The sequence below is a fragment of the Aulonocara stuartgranti genome (assembly GCF_965226115.1).
Source record: "Aulonocara stuartgranti genome assembly, chromosome: 1".
Lineage (NCBI taxonomy): Eukaryota > Metazoa > Chordata > Actinopteri > Cichliformes > Cichlidae > Aulonocara > Aulonocara stuartgranti.
In genome coordinates this window covers 30976108-30992614 of record NC_138939.1, presented here as the reverse complement: position 1 = coordinate 30992614, position 16507 = coordinate 30976108, and the positions used below count along the sequence as shown (strand labels likewise).

General features: G+C 41.2%; 1 protein-coding gene across 5 annotated transcripts; it reads left to right on the top strand.

Moving 5' to 3' along the window:
* The first annotated feature begins 4612 nt into the window (after positions 1 to 4612).
* LOC309703322 (cytoplasmic polyadenylation element-binding protein 1-like) lies at positions 4613 to 14932 on the top strand. Of its 5 annotated transcripts, none has more exons than XM_082528111.1 (12): positions 4613 to 4793; positions 5014 to 5134; positions 7065 to 7286; positions 8524 to 8753; positions 10125 to 10380; positions 10459 to 10572; positions 11172 to 11276; positions 11973 to 12109; positions 12530 to 12728; positions 12846 to 12940; positions 13071 to 13151; positions 13508 to 14932. In XM_082528111.1, the coding sequence occupies exons 1-12, from the start codon at positions 4779 to 4781 to the stop codon at positions 13616 to 13618; spliced, it is 1686 nt and encodes a 561-aa protein (XP_082384237.1). In that variant the 5' UTR covers positions 4613 to 4778; the 3' UTR covers positions 13619 to 14932. The 5 variants fall into 5 exon arrangements, with proteins under 5 accessions (XP_082384237.1, XP_082384236.1, XP_082384235.1 ...); XM_082528110.1 differs by having other exon boundaries at positions 4614 to 4793; positions 5014 to 5182; positions 11172 to 11261; XM_082528109.1 differs by having other exon boundaries at positions 4614 to 4793; positions 5014 to 5182.
* Positions 14933 to 16507: the final 1575 nt, after the last annotated feature.

The window sequence follows — 16507 nt, the reverse complement described above, 5'->3', positions numbered from 1 at the left end:
ATTGATGCCTGTCAGTCTGTAAAGGGTTACAAAGCAGTTTGTAGGCTTTGGGACTCAATGAGCCACGGTAAGGGCAATTATCAACGGATAAAGAAAACTGGCGAACTGAACTTTTTGAAAGGTTTGAGTTCTGCTCTGGTATAAAATTAGCATATTTTACAAAACATCACAAAAACGTGGTGGTAGTGTGACGGTCTGAGGCTGCTTTGCCGCTTCCTGAAGGAGAATATCTGGCCATCACTTCAATCATTGAAGCTCAAGCACACTTAATTTGCAGCAGGACGAGTCAAAACATACGGTCCACATGTGGATGGTTCAAAAGTAAGTTTTTGGTGTGGCGTAGTCAAAGTCTGGAGTTGAACCTAATGAAATGCCGTTTGTGATAGAAAACCCTCCAGTGTGTCTGAATGAATTCTCTAAAGAAAATTGGGCCAAAATTCCCCAAGTGATGTCAAAGACTCATCGCCAGTTATCACAAATGTTTTCCTGCAGTTCTTGCTGACAAGGGTGGAAGAACCATTTGTTGGGTTTTTCATGTAAGCCCAGCTAAGTTTGGAAAACCTTTTCCCCTCAAATGATTTCAAATCTGCATTTCGTATTTACATCAGTAGTTTTAGTCCAATATTAAAATTTGTTTGATAATCTGAAACATGTTAGTGTGGAAAAATATGCAAAAACATTAAATTCCCTGTGTAAATACATGACTGGTAGTCCACATTCATATTTAAGTCTTTTTTTTATTTTATTTTAGAAATTGATTTATAAATTAAATATTTAGTTTAATTCCTTCATGATATTTAGTTTAATTCCTCTGGTTACTTTAGAACATTATCATTTAAAGCTAAAATAAATTCATACTATCACTATAATGGGTTAAAATGGGTTTGATCTGTTTGGATCATTAAAAATTCTCTAACTTGAATTTTTAAAAGAAAACTTGATCAAGCAAGTCATTTAATCACCTTGGAAAACATGTATATATTATTATCATATTGAGTATTTCTGTGAATTTTCTGAACCTAATTAAATTAAACCAGAGACGGTGACAGTGACTCTAAAACACGTAAAAACCTAAAAGAGCAACAAATGCCTCACAAGAAGCCAATATTCTCCCAAGAATCAGCCATTTGCCCTTCATGGAAATATGGGTCACTTAACATCACTATCTCAGAGTATTTGGATTGACATAAAATCAATAGAGTGCTAAGATGGGGATGCTACAGATTGAAAGGAACAGTTTCTCTTTCTCTGCTGTTTTCATCGGCTGGGGCCAAATGTAAACCTGAACTATCTGCTCCTTCATCCAGAGGATTCAATGTTGTTTCTTCACAGATCTTACTCTGCATTGCAGAAAGAACAGGTACTAACTGAAACACAGTAAATAAATAATAAATTTAAGACTTTTTTTTCTAATTGTGTATCGGATAGAATTCTGTGAAATGTATTCACGTACTGCAACATGTAGAAAGACATAAAGTACACAAGTTTTTCTTGTGTTCACAGCACATGTGGCTCATAACAAAACTAACTTGTTCCAGTTTGGTGGTGGTGTTTTAAAAAAAAACAAAAACTGTTGTTTCTCACTGCAGGTCTGTTCTGCCCTCTGCCGGCTCAGCTCCCACATGAGCAGCTTACCTGCAGCAGCTACAGAGACCTCTCGTGGAAGTAAGAGTGTCTACACAGCAGCGTCTTCAGCCAGCAGTGTTCTCATTAGAACTTGCCTTTGAATGACTCATTTTTCCCGTGCACTCTCTCTTTCCTATAGTTTTCAACCACATAATGTTAAATTTCCAGGTGCACATTGCACATCATGAGTTTGACATACAGCAAACATAATTCTGCTCTATACCAGTATTAACTGCTGTTTGATGTACTTTAAGTGTGCTTTGCTCTATTTTTATATTGTCACATGACTAAGTCTGCTGCTGCATAGACTTTCCACCCTCACAAATCAATACATGCATATATCATCCATCTTTAAGTGCAAGTAAGTAGTGGTTCCTTGTCTGTGATTACAGTCTCAGAAAGCATATTTTATTAGAAAAGCCAGCCGGAGTCAGTTAAGTGGACAATTTAAATCCCTTCACAGGTTACCTACAATGCTATTTTGGTCATCTGCCGTGTGTACTCTTTGTTATTCTCTTATTGTTGTACGATATAAACTTGTCGCATCCCTCAATCTAAAAACACCCAGTTGCTGTTCATTGCACAACAGAGTGGATCATAACCTAAGCCTCTTTATAAACCACAATCTGCAGGTTCACAAGTTGATCCTGTTTCGTGTTTTTTTAAATCATATTTGCGATGAAATATACATATATTTTTAATGTTAATGTACTCTGTTTTCTGGCAGGTAATAAAACTATTCAACTAGTTTTAAGAGGGAAATAGGTCCCATTTCAAATTTACTCACCAGTGCAGTTTTTTTATTCTTAATTTGCATTTGTTAAAGAACTTCATTTGTCATTAGAATAACAGTAACACAGCCTTGAAACCGCTTGTGAGTCGACTGTACAAATCAAGCCTCTAAACGGATACGTGTAAAAAATTATGAACAGTTCTGCTGAACATGTTGAATAAAAGCTGATTTTTTCATTTCAGTTGCATCTTGTTTTATTTAAAAGCAACTTTGACAGTGTACAGAGGCAAACTTGTCATTTCAGATGAACTTTTACTTGTACTTTAAGTTTAATTAGCTTCTATACATAAAATGGGTATTTTTCACAGAAGAGGTTTAACAAGTTCATAGAAGGTATTACAAGCAAAACATTTTTAAGTCCCAGTGATATAGACCTTTTTCTTCTTAAAGCTAGTTGTTGCTGGATTTTGTTTTATTTCACTTAACTAGAATGTTCTTTCTTTCTTTTTTAGTTTTAGCTACCTACAAATGACCTTGATACAGATGAGGAGAGGCCAAAGGAGCAAAGCCCAACTGTGGGCCACTGAAACAAAAGACCTTGGAACAATTTTAGCAGATGTTTTTGGCATCTTGCTTATGTCTGATATTATCAACGTGCAGGTGCAGAGTACAAGGTTGCTGTGTTGTTGTAAAGGTTACAGAAATCTGGCGGAGGTTAGCGAAAGTGCACTTCATTCCCATAACTGCAACTGGGTTTGTGATGGTCTGCACTAATCTTTGAGCTCTTTTTAACCTCTTACAGACTTATGTAACACTGGAACCAGAATTATAAAAGAAAAAAGGTGTCAAAAAATACTGAAACACTTCACTGAAAATGACAAGATGCCAATAAATGACTTCCTCCAGAGTTTCTTTAATGAAATGACAACCCACCAGCCATAGCATTAAAACCACTGGCAGGTAAAGCGTATAAAATTAATCATCTTGTTTTAATAAAACGCTCTGCTACAAAACCTCGGGTCTTGGAATTTAAGGAGATACGAACCACCCACCTAAATATTGCAACACCAGCAGGGGTTCCCCCAGCAGGACAATGCATCTACCACACAAGGAACACAGCAAGGAGACCCAGGTGCTGACCCAGCTTCCAAACATCTCAAATCTCAAGCTGAACAAGCTTGCACGAGACCCCAGGGAACAACTCCATCTACCGAGGCAACCCACAGGACCCAACCTTTGTGATTCAAAAATACCAAAAGACAACCCCAGAGATACCATGTCAATCCCACTGATGACAGAGCTGTTTTGCAGCACAATATTAAGCAGGTGATTTAATGTTAAAGCTCTCAGTTCATATGCCCTACCAAAATTCAATAGATTTGTCAGGTCATCTCATAAATAGGAGTACAGCAGCATAGTCCCTAAGTGGTAATTTGTTATAATTATACAAAGGAAAAGAGTGGGAGGCTGCGACTCCAAGTTTAATATTTATTTATTTGTGGTGTGTCCGGATTCATAGGCTGCATCCTCCTGAGGCCGCATTTGGAGGCCGATTACAACACGATGTAAAATACCAGAGGAAAGAATTTAAGATCTGCTTTAATGAAACTTGGGTCACAATGATAAAGCATATGAAGCTGTTTGTAAGAAAGAATGAGACACACAATGTGTTTCCTTTCAATTGATTTGAATATTTTCAAAGTAAAGCTCCAATAACCCTGGAATGTTATTGTTTTTATATTGTCTAACATTTGTATAAAGGTGTTTTTATGAACATATTTAATAATTATTTCATTGTTTTTATTTGTTTTTGTAGTAGTTATTATTAGTCAGGTTATTACTAGAGGTCTTCACAACTGTTTTTAAGTCTTGCCTTTCTTGATAAATAAAGTTTAAAGGCATGCCTCTGAACTGAAGAGTCATATTTGAGTTAAGTTCAGTTTGCACAAAAAAACAATTTTACATTAATTTATAAGAAAAAAATGTAGTTCACATCCATCTGAAATTATAGTAATATACTATTTTGTTTTTTGTCCTATATGCTGTGATTCCATCGCAGAAGCACTGAGAGCACTGTGGTTTTAGATATTGGCGTATTTTATTTTATTTTAATGACATAATTCACGTTTGCACGTATAAAACATATTCTGTCTGCTATAATATTGATAAATATCCCTGTAATTTTTAAATAAGCCTCTCTTTAAATTATTGGCCGCAGTAACACGTGATTTTCCCTTCAGCGGCCTGCTCTTTGATGTGGAGCACGTGAACGGAACGAGGCCCTCGAGCGCCGTCATTAGCTGGGCACACGTTCACTAAATTATGACTAATTAGCTGTTAGCACGCCTCATAAATATGACCTTTTATTGCAGCCAGCGGTCGTTGTTGTGACATTTCTTTTAGGCTGTCTGTCCACATCATGGCGTTTTCCCTGGTGAGTTGAAACGGCATTAAATGGGTGAAATAAGTCAGTTTTGCGCCACGTCTAACGTTATTATTTGACCGTATGTCCGCCTCATTTGGCCCATTAGTTCCTCCCCGGAACAAAACAAACAAACAAAAATCCACTTTGCAGCATGGTGCACAAGCTTGACCTTTAGCTTTTAGCATGAGTGCTGGGTTAATTGTGTCCCTCTCACGGCCTCCTTCTGCAGAGAAACGAAGCCCGCAGGCCTGAGAGCCCAGACACCGATTCTCCGGCACTGTCCACCTGCAGCAACGCAGACATCTTCCGCAGGATGAACACTATGCTGGGCAACGCTCTGGATTTCACCGGTGTGTGCACCACACCCAACACCAAGGGAAAACCAAACCTGATGTCCGGTAAACCCTCACTCCTCACTCACTCTGCAAGAGTTAAACTTGGGTGGGCTTGAGTGCAAAGGCGAAAAACAATTAGTATCCGACACTACTGCAGCCTAAACTTATTTAAAACGAGGCTGTAGCCATGAGGGTTTAAAACGTTTTAGAAATGCTCAAATAGCTAAATATTTAGCAAGTCCGCGCAAATCTGTAGTACTTTTTTATTAAGGTCTAATAGTCAAACTGCATTTTCTGCTAACTTTATTTGCCTACACATCAAGTGCTCATTGTGGTCACTTGCAGTCAGGGAAACGTGAAGGTTTTGATTTGGGCCCCCAGATGGTATCAACAGCTGTTTTCACTGTTTGATAAAAATGAAGTGTTTTAGCTATTCAACAGAATTATTTTCATTTTATATTAGTAATATAGGTACTGTAGTATTGAGGGATATTACATAAGCAATACTGTAACAATTTGAGTCCCAAAGTGCTTGAATCTCTTTGGAAATTCCCAGTCTTTCTCAGTTGTGTGAATTTTGATGCTTTTAGTTTCGTGTACAGTGAAGTGTGAGAAAGCAGGTCACATGACCTCTGCCCTCAGTGGTAGCTTCTCCTGCTGCTGTAGTTTGCATTTTCCTTAAAACCACAAAATCATGAAGGAACATGCATGCAGTGTGCAGAACCAATGTGGTGCTCTGTAAGATGAGAGCCTGCGTTGCCTATAATGGAAATCCCCCTTCGACTTTTTAAAGCTGTTGAACCTCCTTCACCTTGTCTTTTTATTCAGGTGCCAGCAGCTGATTCATACTGCATTGCTGGTCTGCAGCACTGCAGTAGTTCTAAGTGGGTTTTTTATTTTTTTAAACCACAGGGGTGGTATTTGCCAAGATTTTGGCTCAGGACAGTGCTGGAGTCCTTTCAGTTTGCTTAAAGCATGTCTGCTCTTGTGACTTCTGCTCTTGTTTTTAGATGACAATACAATCCTTAGTTTGACATGAGCAGAGCATAAATGTTGCATAGCAAAGGTCAGCTGGGTCTTGATGCACAATGAGCTGAAGTTCTTTTTGTCCCATCCACTCCAGCTTAGTCTTGCTGAATCAGGGGTGTAACTGGCAGCTGGAAGCTTTCCAGGCCTAGGAAGGGAGGAGCTGGTGGTGCAAATCACTGTCCTCAACATCTGATCAGTCAGCTGCTTCAGCTACAGCGAGACACTCCTTGCCCGTTTGTTCAGTGTTGGTGTGCTAAAATAAATTCACAAGCCAGTCTGAAACTGAAATGCCCTGAGCATCCTCAAGTCTACAATACTTTAGTTGAAGTCTGCTGAGTCATTTGCTACCATGCTGCCTCCCGCCATGCTTCTGTAGCTCTGCCCCTCTCTCCCCCCTCCCTCCTGCCTCTGTCAGCTCGCTCTGGGAAACGAGGCTAGACACAGAGTAAGCAGCAGTAACGGCAGCAGCTGTCTTCACACTGACTCGGAGACGTGCTGTGCCTACCAGAGGGGAGTACTTCTATCAACAAGCCAATAGCTCCAACAGGAATTTTTCATTAGTTGTTAGGCAAGGAAGCGGGGAGGTGGGGGAAGCTGATGTCATTAGCAGGGGTGTGCGAGTGCATCAGCAGCCATGTCACATGCTGCTAGGTGGGTCAGTGATGCGGACGGAGATGCATGGCAGTTGCACAGGGCACAGAGGCAGCAGGTTAGCTCCGCCGTCAGCCAGGGTAGGGGAGATGTGTTTATTGAGGGAGTTTATTGTGGTTTCTTTACCAGAAGGGGTTTTGACAAGTCTTGCTTTGATCTTTTCTGTATAATGATGCCGATGGGAGGCTGAAAAACGTTCTTTGTGACTGTCTAACACTTATCTCCTTTCGCTCTTGCTTAATCTGTGAACTGGATTTTGGCACAGAGTCGGACCTGGCTGCAGTGGGCAGCAGGAGGATGCTTTTCCCAAACTGCGATGCCATGCCTGGCTCTCAGGAGATGTCGTTATCCAGGGACCCGTCGGGTGTCGCAGACCTGGGCCTGGGTCTTCAGTCTCTCCGTCTGTCTGGCTGGGACAAACCTTGGAGCAGCCAGGAGGCAGATACACACACCTCCCCATCTCACATTCAAACCAGCTCACCCTCCAGTAAGTGCCAGACCTTGAACTGTGTTATAGGATTCTGTTTTATTTGGGGATACCAGTTTCCCTAAAAGTTTTCTGGCTCTTACTTTTAAAGAGAAAAGTGGAATGAATATAGTAAGATTGTTTTTATTGTGTAGCTCTTGTTAATATTAAAATAAGATGGTTGGTTAACAGCAGTCGGTGTGGGAACAGCCTGTAGCGTCACTACGGAGGATGATGTGGCAGTTTTGCTTTACTGCATCCCTAGCAAACACACGAACAGCCAGTGAAGCTACTTTTCTTTCTCAAACTCTCATCATGTTGCCTGAGAGTCAAGTTAAATATTTGTTACCTGTTGATCAAACTTGAGTCAGGGATGTCAGTCAGAAAACTGCAGTAAACCCACATATTCAGCCCAAGTCAAAGCTGATTGACAGATGTACGCCAAGTATATGTAAATTTTGACATTTTTCAGACATGTCTTGTTTAAGACTGTTTTGCCATTTTGGCAGCACTGATAAGGATGGCCCATTTGTCCTGACCCATTTGTAGCACAATAGTTTTGCTGCATGTCCACACCAACCCAGTGTAACTTAATTTAAAGCTTTCCAAACTGGGCCTGCAATAAAGTGTGACAAAGCTTTGAATGCAGCCTACAGCTGAATAATCCCCTTCAGAGCCTCATGTTGACTTGCAGGCCATGCCGTACATGCCTGTCACTGTTGCCAGCTGACTCACTTGGGCATCAAGAGCAAGCGACTTGTTAATGCTTAAGGAATTGTTGCTTGGCGTTTACTGGATTTGTGTTAGAAACGCTGGCTTCCAATTGATTTGACTTATAAAAAGGCATCTAGCATCTGAGGGGAGAAATTGTTTCATCAGCATTCTGGTTAGAAAATAAAACTGAATGACTCAACAACTTGCGCTTTAAGTCTGTTGGCAGCCAGCTTGCACATCTGGTATGTTGACCAAGAATATTTTTGGAAACCTCAGTTCACATGGCTACCTTTTAGTTCTGATCAATGTCTGTCTGTAGATTCAGCACAAAACTCAATTTAAGATGCCCTTGAAGATGCACCTTTTTAAACTCGAGTTTGCTGTGTCGCTTCATTCCTGACAAATCAATGCAGCTCTTTGGGCACAAATCCCATTTTCTTCAGTTTACTTGAAAAGCTGAAATGGCAAACAAGCTATCGAGTAACCTTACATGGCTACTGGCACAGATCGCGCTCTTTTTATACTAATTGTAATTGTTTTTCAGTGTTGGGTCTACTGAACAGTCCCTTCAGTGGCCTCCTTGGAAAGCCCCCAGGCTACCTGCCCCCCGATTCCATGAGCATGACGGCTGACTTTCTGGAGAAGTTTCCCGGTGTTGCTCGCATGGCAAACCGTCTAGACTCGTGCTCCTTTTTGGACTCTCGCTCCAGCAGTCCTGAAGACTCGGAGACCAGTGGATTCAGCTCTGGCTCGGATCACCTGTGTGACATGTTGGTAAGGCAGATTACTTTTATTCTCCAGCTTTGTGTTGGATTGGTGGAAGGTGAATATCTCAAACCCCAATCAACCCATTTACTGTTTTACTGTAGCATCCAAATCTACAGGGTGTGGCTGAAAAGATGGGCTTAGAGTGTGATTTGTGTGCATGAACTTCACTTTCATTTCTCTGCAAGGGTCTTGCACTTAAAGGTATGATAAAGTAATTTAAGGCTATTTAAAGGGGGTAAAAAAATTGTTGTTCTAAGAAATGTACATTAATGTGTAATTACATCTTCCAACAGTTAATGCATTCTCATAAATCTAAAATGAATCTATTAGAAATGCACAAGATTAGACAGTTTGGGGAAGCCACCATGTTGCCCTGCCATATTGTATACAGTGGCTGAGAGAGATCGCCACTTAAACTATAACCTCTTCACCTCAAAGCTCATTACCTGAACTGAAGTCTGCTCTAACACACAAACATGCTTATTTAGTCCCAATATTGTCACAGTTGTCAACTATCTGGGTTATGTGTAATAGTCTACTGTCCCAGCCAAATGGCAACAGCTGGTTGTAAGCAGTGTTTACAACAAATGCTGATCTCTTCAGCTCATCTCAATATTGTCATTGGACAGAAGTGAGCTTTACTGACTCACCAACTCGTATTGGACGCCTTTCAAAGTTTTACAGCCACTTCGAGAGTAAATGGACACTCGGCATATTGACAGCTGATGAACAGTGACTGATGGCCAACAACACTACAGATGAATAGTGGCCAGAGCTGTTTGTCCTCCAGCAGCCACTGTAGATAAGATTATGAACTTAAATCTAGAGGGGCACTAAATCGAATTTGGTTGTCTGCAGTATACTGATATCTAGCAGTGAGATTTTACACTTTTTAAAGATTCTTACTTTCTCAACTAACAGGAGTCTACCTTAATCTTCCTTTGGCCTGCTTTTTAACTTTGAGGATTTAAAGGGTTTGACATTATTCTATTGGACACGGCAATCATCAGCTTTGTTGTTCAAGCTTCCATCACAGGGTATTTTCAGTATTAACTTTCTGGCTTTTCTTTTCTTGTAAAACATCAGAAATGAGTTTTGGAGATGGATGTCAGAAATTGATCATTTATATTAAGGCAGGCAAAGTGGAGCTTCATGCTGTAGGGTTTTTATTTTTTGTGCCACGATGGCATTTATTAACTTTGAGTTTTGGCAGCAGACAGTGTGGAGTGAAAGCTTCTGATTATATCAAGTCAGATACTGCACCCAGTCTAAACCCTTCAGTGAATTTCAGTCAGTTTAATTTCCTTTGACTTTTTATTTTAATACACAGAGGAAAATATGAGGCCACGTTACACTAACGCATATCTTCTTCTCCAGTCCACTTTGCGGATTTCCCCTCCCCTGCCTTATCTCACGTCAAACGTGCAGAAGGACCTGCTGCGACTGGGCTCTCGCCTGGACCCTCAGGACACTAGCTCTCCTCTGACCCCTCCATCCAGTGCCAGCCCTTCCTCCTTGGCTATTTCCCGTCGCTGGCGTGCTGGCTCTTCATGGCCGGGTGCAGATGTGCTTGATCAGCCAGAGGATGCTTTCAGCATTGAGAGGGAGGCCCGCCTGCATAGACAGGCTGCAGGTAGCCACTACTCATTAATCATGAAACTGTTCAAGCATGACCAATCCACAAACCTTGTCTATCTTGTTTTCAACTCAGCTGTGAATGAGGCGACATTCACCTGGAGTGGACAGCTGCCTCCCCGTAACAATAAAGATCCTCTTTACTCCTGCAAGGTCTTTCTTGGTGGTGTACCCTGGGACATCACAGAAGGTAACTGTGGCTGTGAACGGTCTTTATTTTCAAACACGTTCTTCTGATATTATGGGGGGAAGGTTGTTTGGTTTTTGTTTTAAAGATTTGAAAAGATCGTTTATTGAAATCCCAGATACAGACATGCTTAAATCTGTTTCTGTGGAAGCACAGACTCTTTTATTCCCTTTGGGTTTTTCAGGTTTGGCCCTACTTTCATGTTTCAACACATGTGGCCCTGATGGTTCTGAACAGTTCACCAACAGTGTAACAGTCAGCCATAGTGTGTTTTACTTGGTACATGCAACCTTTTTATTGTAGCTTTACAGAATTGATTAATGCTGAATGGTTTAGTTTGCTAACCAGTATCTTGGCAACAGCTGCAGATGTGTGGCTATAAATGGCAGCCACTGAAAACTAGAGCTTGGGACTAATGGCAGCATGAAATAAACATGCATTCCAGTTTTAAAAATGACTATACTTAAACCCTTATTTACTGTAGTCTTTTTGGCAGCGATTACAGGCATTGGTTAAAACCTCACTATCTTGGGACATCCCACTGTCACACAATGAAGGTGTGCATTGTTATTCCACCCTCACAAACTGATGCTTTATTTCAGCTGGCCTGATCAACACCTTCAGTGGTTATGGTCCTCTGACTGTGGAGTGGCCGGGTAAGGATGGAAAGCACCCTCGCTGTCCTCCCAAAGGTAATGTCGCCAAAGGTAACAAAGAGCTGGTAGGCTATTTTTTTTCCCCTTCTGGTTTTAAGGTGCCACTGTGGTGAGCATGTAGTAAGGTGGTGAGTAACTGATGGTGATTCTGGGCATTACTGGAGCTTAAAACATGGCGTGTTAGAAGCAGGGGTGGGCTAATGCTCTCAGTAACACTTTGCTAATTAGTTTGTATAAATGAGTTTTGCTGACTTCCAGCGGTGACGTACCCCCACAGGCCATAAAGTTGTAAACTGGTTTTATGACAGTTTTTCTAAGTTATTTTTTTTTTCTCAAATTTTCTTAAATCTACATTTCATATGGACCTGGGCTAAAATTGGTCAGCATTTCATCACTGATTTATTAGTCTAATTATACATTACTTCACACTCCCAACTTTTTCGGTTGGACTTGGAACTTTGAATTTCTGCAGTTACAGCATTAAAAGCATTAAACCTGGCTCAGTGTCAAGTACTTGGCACCTTTCAAAGCTTTCAGCAAATCAGCTACAGACAAGTTGTAATCTGTCAGGACCTTCTGGAAATTGTATGAAATGCTATCAAGTTTTACTGTAGTTGCTGTGCTACTCAGTCTTGGGTTGTTGTAGTTCAAGAGGCAACATGCACTGTAGCACCAATGGTATCGGTCTGCGCTGCAGAATGATGCAGCAAGTAAGCCTCTTTAAAGCGTTTTGGTGTTTGTCTGTAGGGTACGTTTACCTGGTGTTTGAAAATGAGAAGTCTGTCCGGGCTTTGCTCCACGCCTGCTCCCAGGACCCGTTTCACCCTGAAGACAACAGAGAGTACTACTTCAAGATGTCCAGCCGCAGAATGCGATGCAAGGATGTAGGTGGAAACGAAGCATGCAAGGCATTATTTACTCACTGCATTTACAATTTATGAAATGCTGAATAATCAAATAGTTGTCATATTGTACTCCAGTATGTTTAAGAAATATAGGTATAGTTTGAATTCTGTCTGTGATGCAACTCCAAGAAATGGATTGTCCAGGATTAGATTCTGTAGAATCTGATTTCACACACCTTGTTTGTCAGATTTCAACAATGACTAATTCAAGTGAGATCACCAGCACACATCGATATAGATGGAAACCTGTAGAAAGCTTCTACGTCTATGGATTCTTTGATCAGACCTTGTTAAGAACACTTATTATGAGACAGTTGGCTTTTGTTTAGTGAGCGATCCTAGTGAAGGACGGGAAGCGAGGATGTCTGTCCTGAACGCTGTGGCTCTTGGCTGCTACAGGTGCAGGTGATACCCTGGGTGATCTCTGACAGCAACTACGTGCGTTGCCCTGCTCAACGTCTGGACCCGAGTAAGACGGTGTTTGTTGGCGCGCTGCACGGCATGCTGAATGCTGAAGCGCTGGCCAGCATCATGAACGATCTCTTTGGAGGAGTCATGTATGCTGGCATTGACACGGACAAGCACAAGTACCCAATAGGTGAGACTGCTAGTCTCGAATTGTCAGTCAGCATCTACTGCAGTTCAGTTCTTGGTGTGTAGGTGTGGTTTGACCTTTAAGAGCTGCTTTGAGTGACATTGTTTGTCTTCTGTACAGGCTCTGGACGTGTCACTTTCAATAATCAGCGCAGTTACCTGAAGGCTGTGTGCGCAGCATTTGTGGAGATTAAAACACCCAAGTTTACAAAGAAGGTAAAGACATGTTTACTGCATGTGGTCTCTACAGCAGCAGAGAAGTCTTTCAACAGCTTTATGCTGCTTTTGGTAAAGTGTCAATTTTCAAAACTTGTCTGCTATAAATTGCGCATCGTTTCCCCTTCAGGTTCAGATTGATCCCTACCTGGAAGACTCCATGTGTCAAGTTTGCCTTCGCCAACCTGGACCTTTCTTCTGCAGAGACCAGGTCAGTGGAATCTCGTACTCCTTTTTTGTGAGCATGGCTGGGTCAAGCTTTCTGTCCAGTAGACTTCATGTCTTATACTGAACCAGAATAGTAAAGTTTGGTAATTAAATCATGATCCTTTAAGCTTGTTTGTATATGAAAGGACACAAAAGGGAAATTAAGCAGCTTGAGTCTTAACTGTAGTTCAATCTCCTCTTCTGTGAGAACAGTTGTACTTGCAGTTCTCTATTGAAATATGGGAGTGATGTTGTTATAGAAGTTTAGAACTTGTCTTGTTTAATTCAAGTTTAAGTTACGATATTGTTAGACTTGTTTTAAATCAGATGTGCCTCTATAAAGACCCGTCTCACTCTTAGGCCTGCTTCAAGTACTACTGCCGCTCCTGCTGGCATTGGCAGCACTCGATGGACATCTTAAGCAACCACCGACCCCTCATGCGCAACCAGAAGAACAGAGACTCCAGCTAGAGGAGACGGATTCATAGTCCCTGAAGGGCCAGAGGAGGTGCCCGTCTGCACGGGGCAAGGCTGCCCGCCAAGGAGAGCACGTGTGCCAGACCTCCGGTACAAGGATACCATGGCACACCACCAGGCACTGGGGATATCACTATAGAAAATGTTCACTTTTGCACTTGCTACATTTTTGCTGTTCACAGTGGCACTATGCACAGTGACCTTGTTGGGAAAGACAAGGGGCCCTTCACTCTTATGCATTTTCCCAGACTTGTGGCCAGATGGAAAGATGGGAGTCAGCCTAAGGTTAAGAAGTGGATGAAAACACCATTTCTTTAAAAAAAAATTTTTTTTTTTTTTGGTTTACATGTGTTGCATAGTGAAGAGCAATCACGCAAGTCTCATTGCCGTTCATTGGCAAACGCCATACAGTGCCTTTAAATTTTTATTTCCCCCCCCCTCCCCCCTACCCCCAGTTGGCATCAGTTTTTTCCTGTGCAAGCCAACTGGTGTTTCTTACTTTTGGGAGTTGAATGTTGGGCTTCATTTAACCAGTCGCATTTCAGACATTTTTACGCAGTTTTTTACTAATTTGTACACAAACGGTTTTAAGTCATGACATGAAAATTCTGAACAATTATACCCAGTGGCTGTTTATGGGAAAACCCCCCTTTTATTTTTTTTTTCCTGGCGTTTTTTTCTTTTTAATTTGCCCTCCAAAATTTCAACTGAATGGGCACAAATTGTTGGATGTACTACTTCGATTTTGTTGGTCCAGTTATATTAAATGTAACTGTAGTACTGGATAACTCAACTGGTAATCCATTTCTTTTTTTCCAAGCAACTGATGGATCTTGATGAAAGTACAGTGAGCAAATCATTTGTACATAGTTTGATTTCTGTTTTTGCACTTTTTAATTTGCACGTGTGGAGAGGTGGCAGTGGTTTTTAATCACTTTTTGTACATCGGCAGGGGGACATGCCTATGTTAGAACAGCTGCTTGTTTCCTGTTGAATGTAAGAACTTCCACTTAGCTGATGATAAATTATCTATCCCAGAGCTTGAGTAGACCAGTACATGATTCAATGCTTTCTTATCCCATTTTGCCTTCCTGTTCCAGTTGGACATAAATGCATAATAAGCTGTGTGCCAAAGACGAAGTGTCTTTTCTTTATCCATTAGGTTTGTCATGCTGAGCTTGTTGTCCCTTAGCCCAGCTGCTTTTTAGAGTTTTGAAAGTCTACCTCATTGTGGTCTGCCAAGTTTGCTGCTACTTAACAGTTGTGGAGTATGTTCAGATTGGGCACAATAAAGGTGTTTAAGCATTACTAGCCATGTCTGGACTCCTAATTGTTTGTGCTGTCATTTCTTTGAAATCTCAGTCAACAGCCTCTGCAGGTCGCTGCTAAACTGATTTTTTTTTTTTTTTTTTTTTTTTTTTATTATTATTAAGGAGGTGATCACACCTGCAAGAGATGGTAAACTGTAAGCCCAGGAAACGTGATGGTAACTGGGTAGTGGAATGTCACAGAGCTATATGGTTTGTGGTGAAAGGAACCAATGGCAAATTACAAGGTTTGACATGTTTAGAAGACGCCCCCTGTCACAAAGCAGTGTTTTACATCTGTAGTCAAAATTAAAGCTGAAATTGACACGCGCACAGCTTCTATACCAGCCCAACTAAACCATCCAAACGCTTGGGAATGGTGTGAAATAGGACATCACAGGCCCCTCCAAGGTTGATACAAGTTAATAACTTGTCAAACCTTACCTACAAGTTGCTTCTAAACCTGACACTAATTTCATGTAAATCTACCTTAATGTTGTGCTTAAAATCTAAATTGGCAGTTTTGTGCAAGTATCCAGAGCATGGTTAGTACTGTTGCTGCACAGCAAGAAGGTCCTAAGTTCAATTCCACCATCAGGGTGGGGTCTTTCTGTGTGGAGTTTGTGTAGGTACTCTGGCTTCCTCCCACAGTTCAAAGACATGCAATTATTGGGGTTGGGTTAACTGATCAACCTAAATTGGCCATAGGTGTGAATGTGAGTACAATGGTCTCACTGTGTCAGCCCTGTGACAGACTGGCGACCTCTCCAGGGTGTACCCTGCCTCTCGCCCTTTGACAGCTGGGCTAGGCTCATTCATTTTATCAAATGGCAAATGCCTTAGTACATGTCTCAATTGTCTCAGTGCATCTTTGCAAATGATTAAGTACACGTAGTCTACAGTTAGCCCACATTTAGCACATTTTCCAAATGAATAGATCTTGTAGATCTAAACTGATTAGTTGATTCTCAGTCTAATGATCATTCCCTCCAAAACATGTCAGCATGATTTCATTGTATAAGTACTCGCATGCACAACTGTCTGTTCAATTGTCAAAATTGGTCAAGAACATAATACCATGAATACCATATATGAATTTCTTTGAATATTTGATAAATTGATGACAGTCGTTGACAGTCAGGTGAAACTAGACTAACGAAGGGGTAGTGTCACACACAGGTGTGTTCCATGATTGTGTGCTGCCAAACACAGATATATAGAGCTTGACCAGAGCCAGTCTGATCTCTGAACATGGATAGACAAGGCCAAGCAAACGGACAAGGGGAAGTTCCTCCTCAAGGAAGAGGAGGAGGAAGAAGAAGAAGACTGAGAATGCGTGGTGGAGGAATAGGGGGAAGAGGCCGCAAATAATGCCATCACATTGAGACAGATCCGCGATGCCATCCTTCAGGACAATCATATATTCCAGAATATAAACACATTAAGCATCTCCACAATAAACCGGGTTTTGAAGAAGCATCAGATGACAATGAAACAAATCTACAGGGTACCATTTGAGAGGAACTCTGACAGAGTGAAGGAGCTGCGCTACCAGTATGTAAATGTAAGTCAGTTA

Excerpts from the sequence above, each read along its gene's own strand:
- LOC309703322 (XM_082528109.1), top strand. Across the intron at positions 12,729-12,845 it reads CAAGCACAAGTACCCAATAG|GCTCTGGACGTGTCACTTTC; the intron begins GTGAGACTGCTA and ends TCTTCTGTACAG. Across the intron at positions 12,941-13,070 it reads CACCCAAGTTTACAAAGAAG|GTTCAGATTGATCCCTACCT; the intron begins GTAAAGACATGT and ends TTTCCCCTTCAG.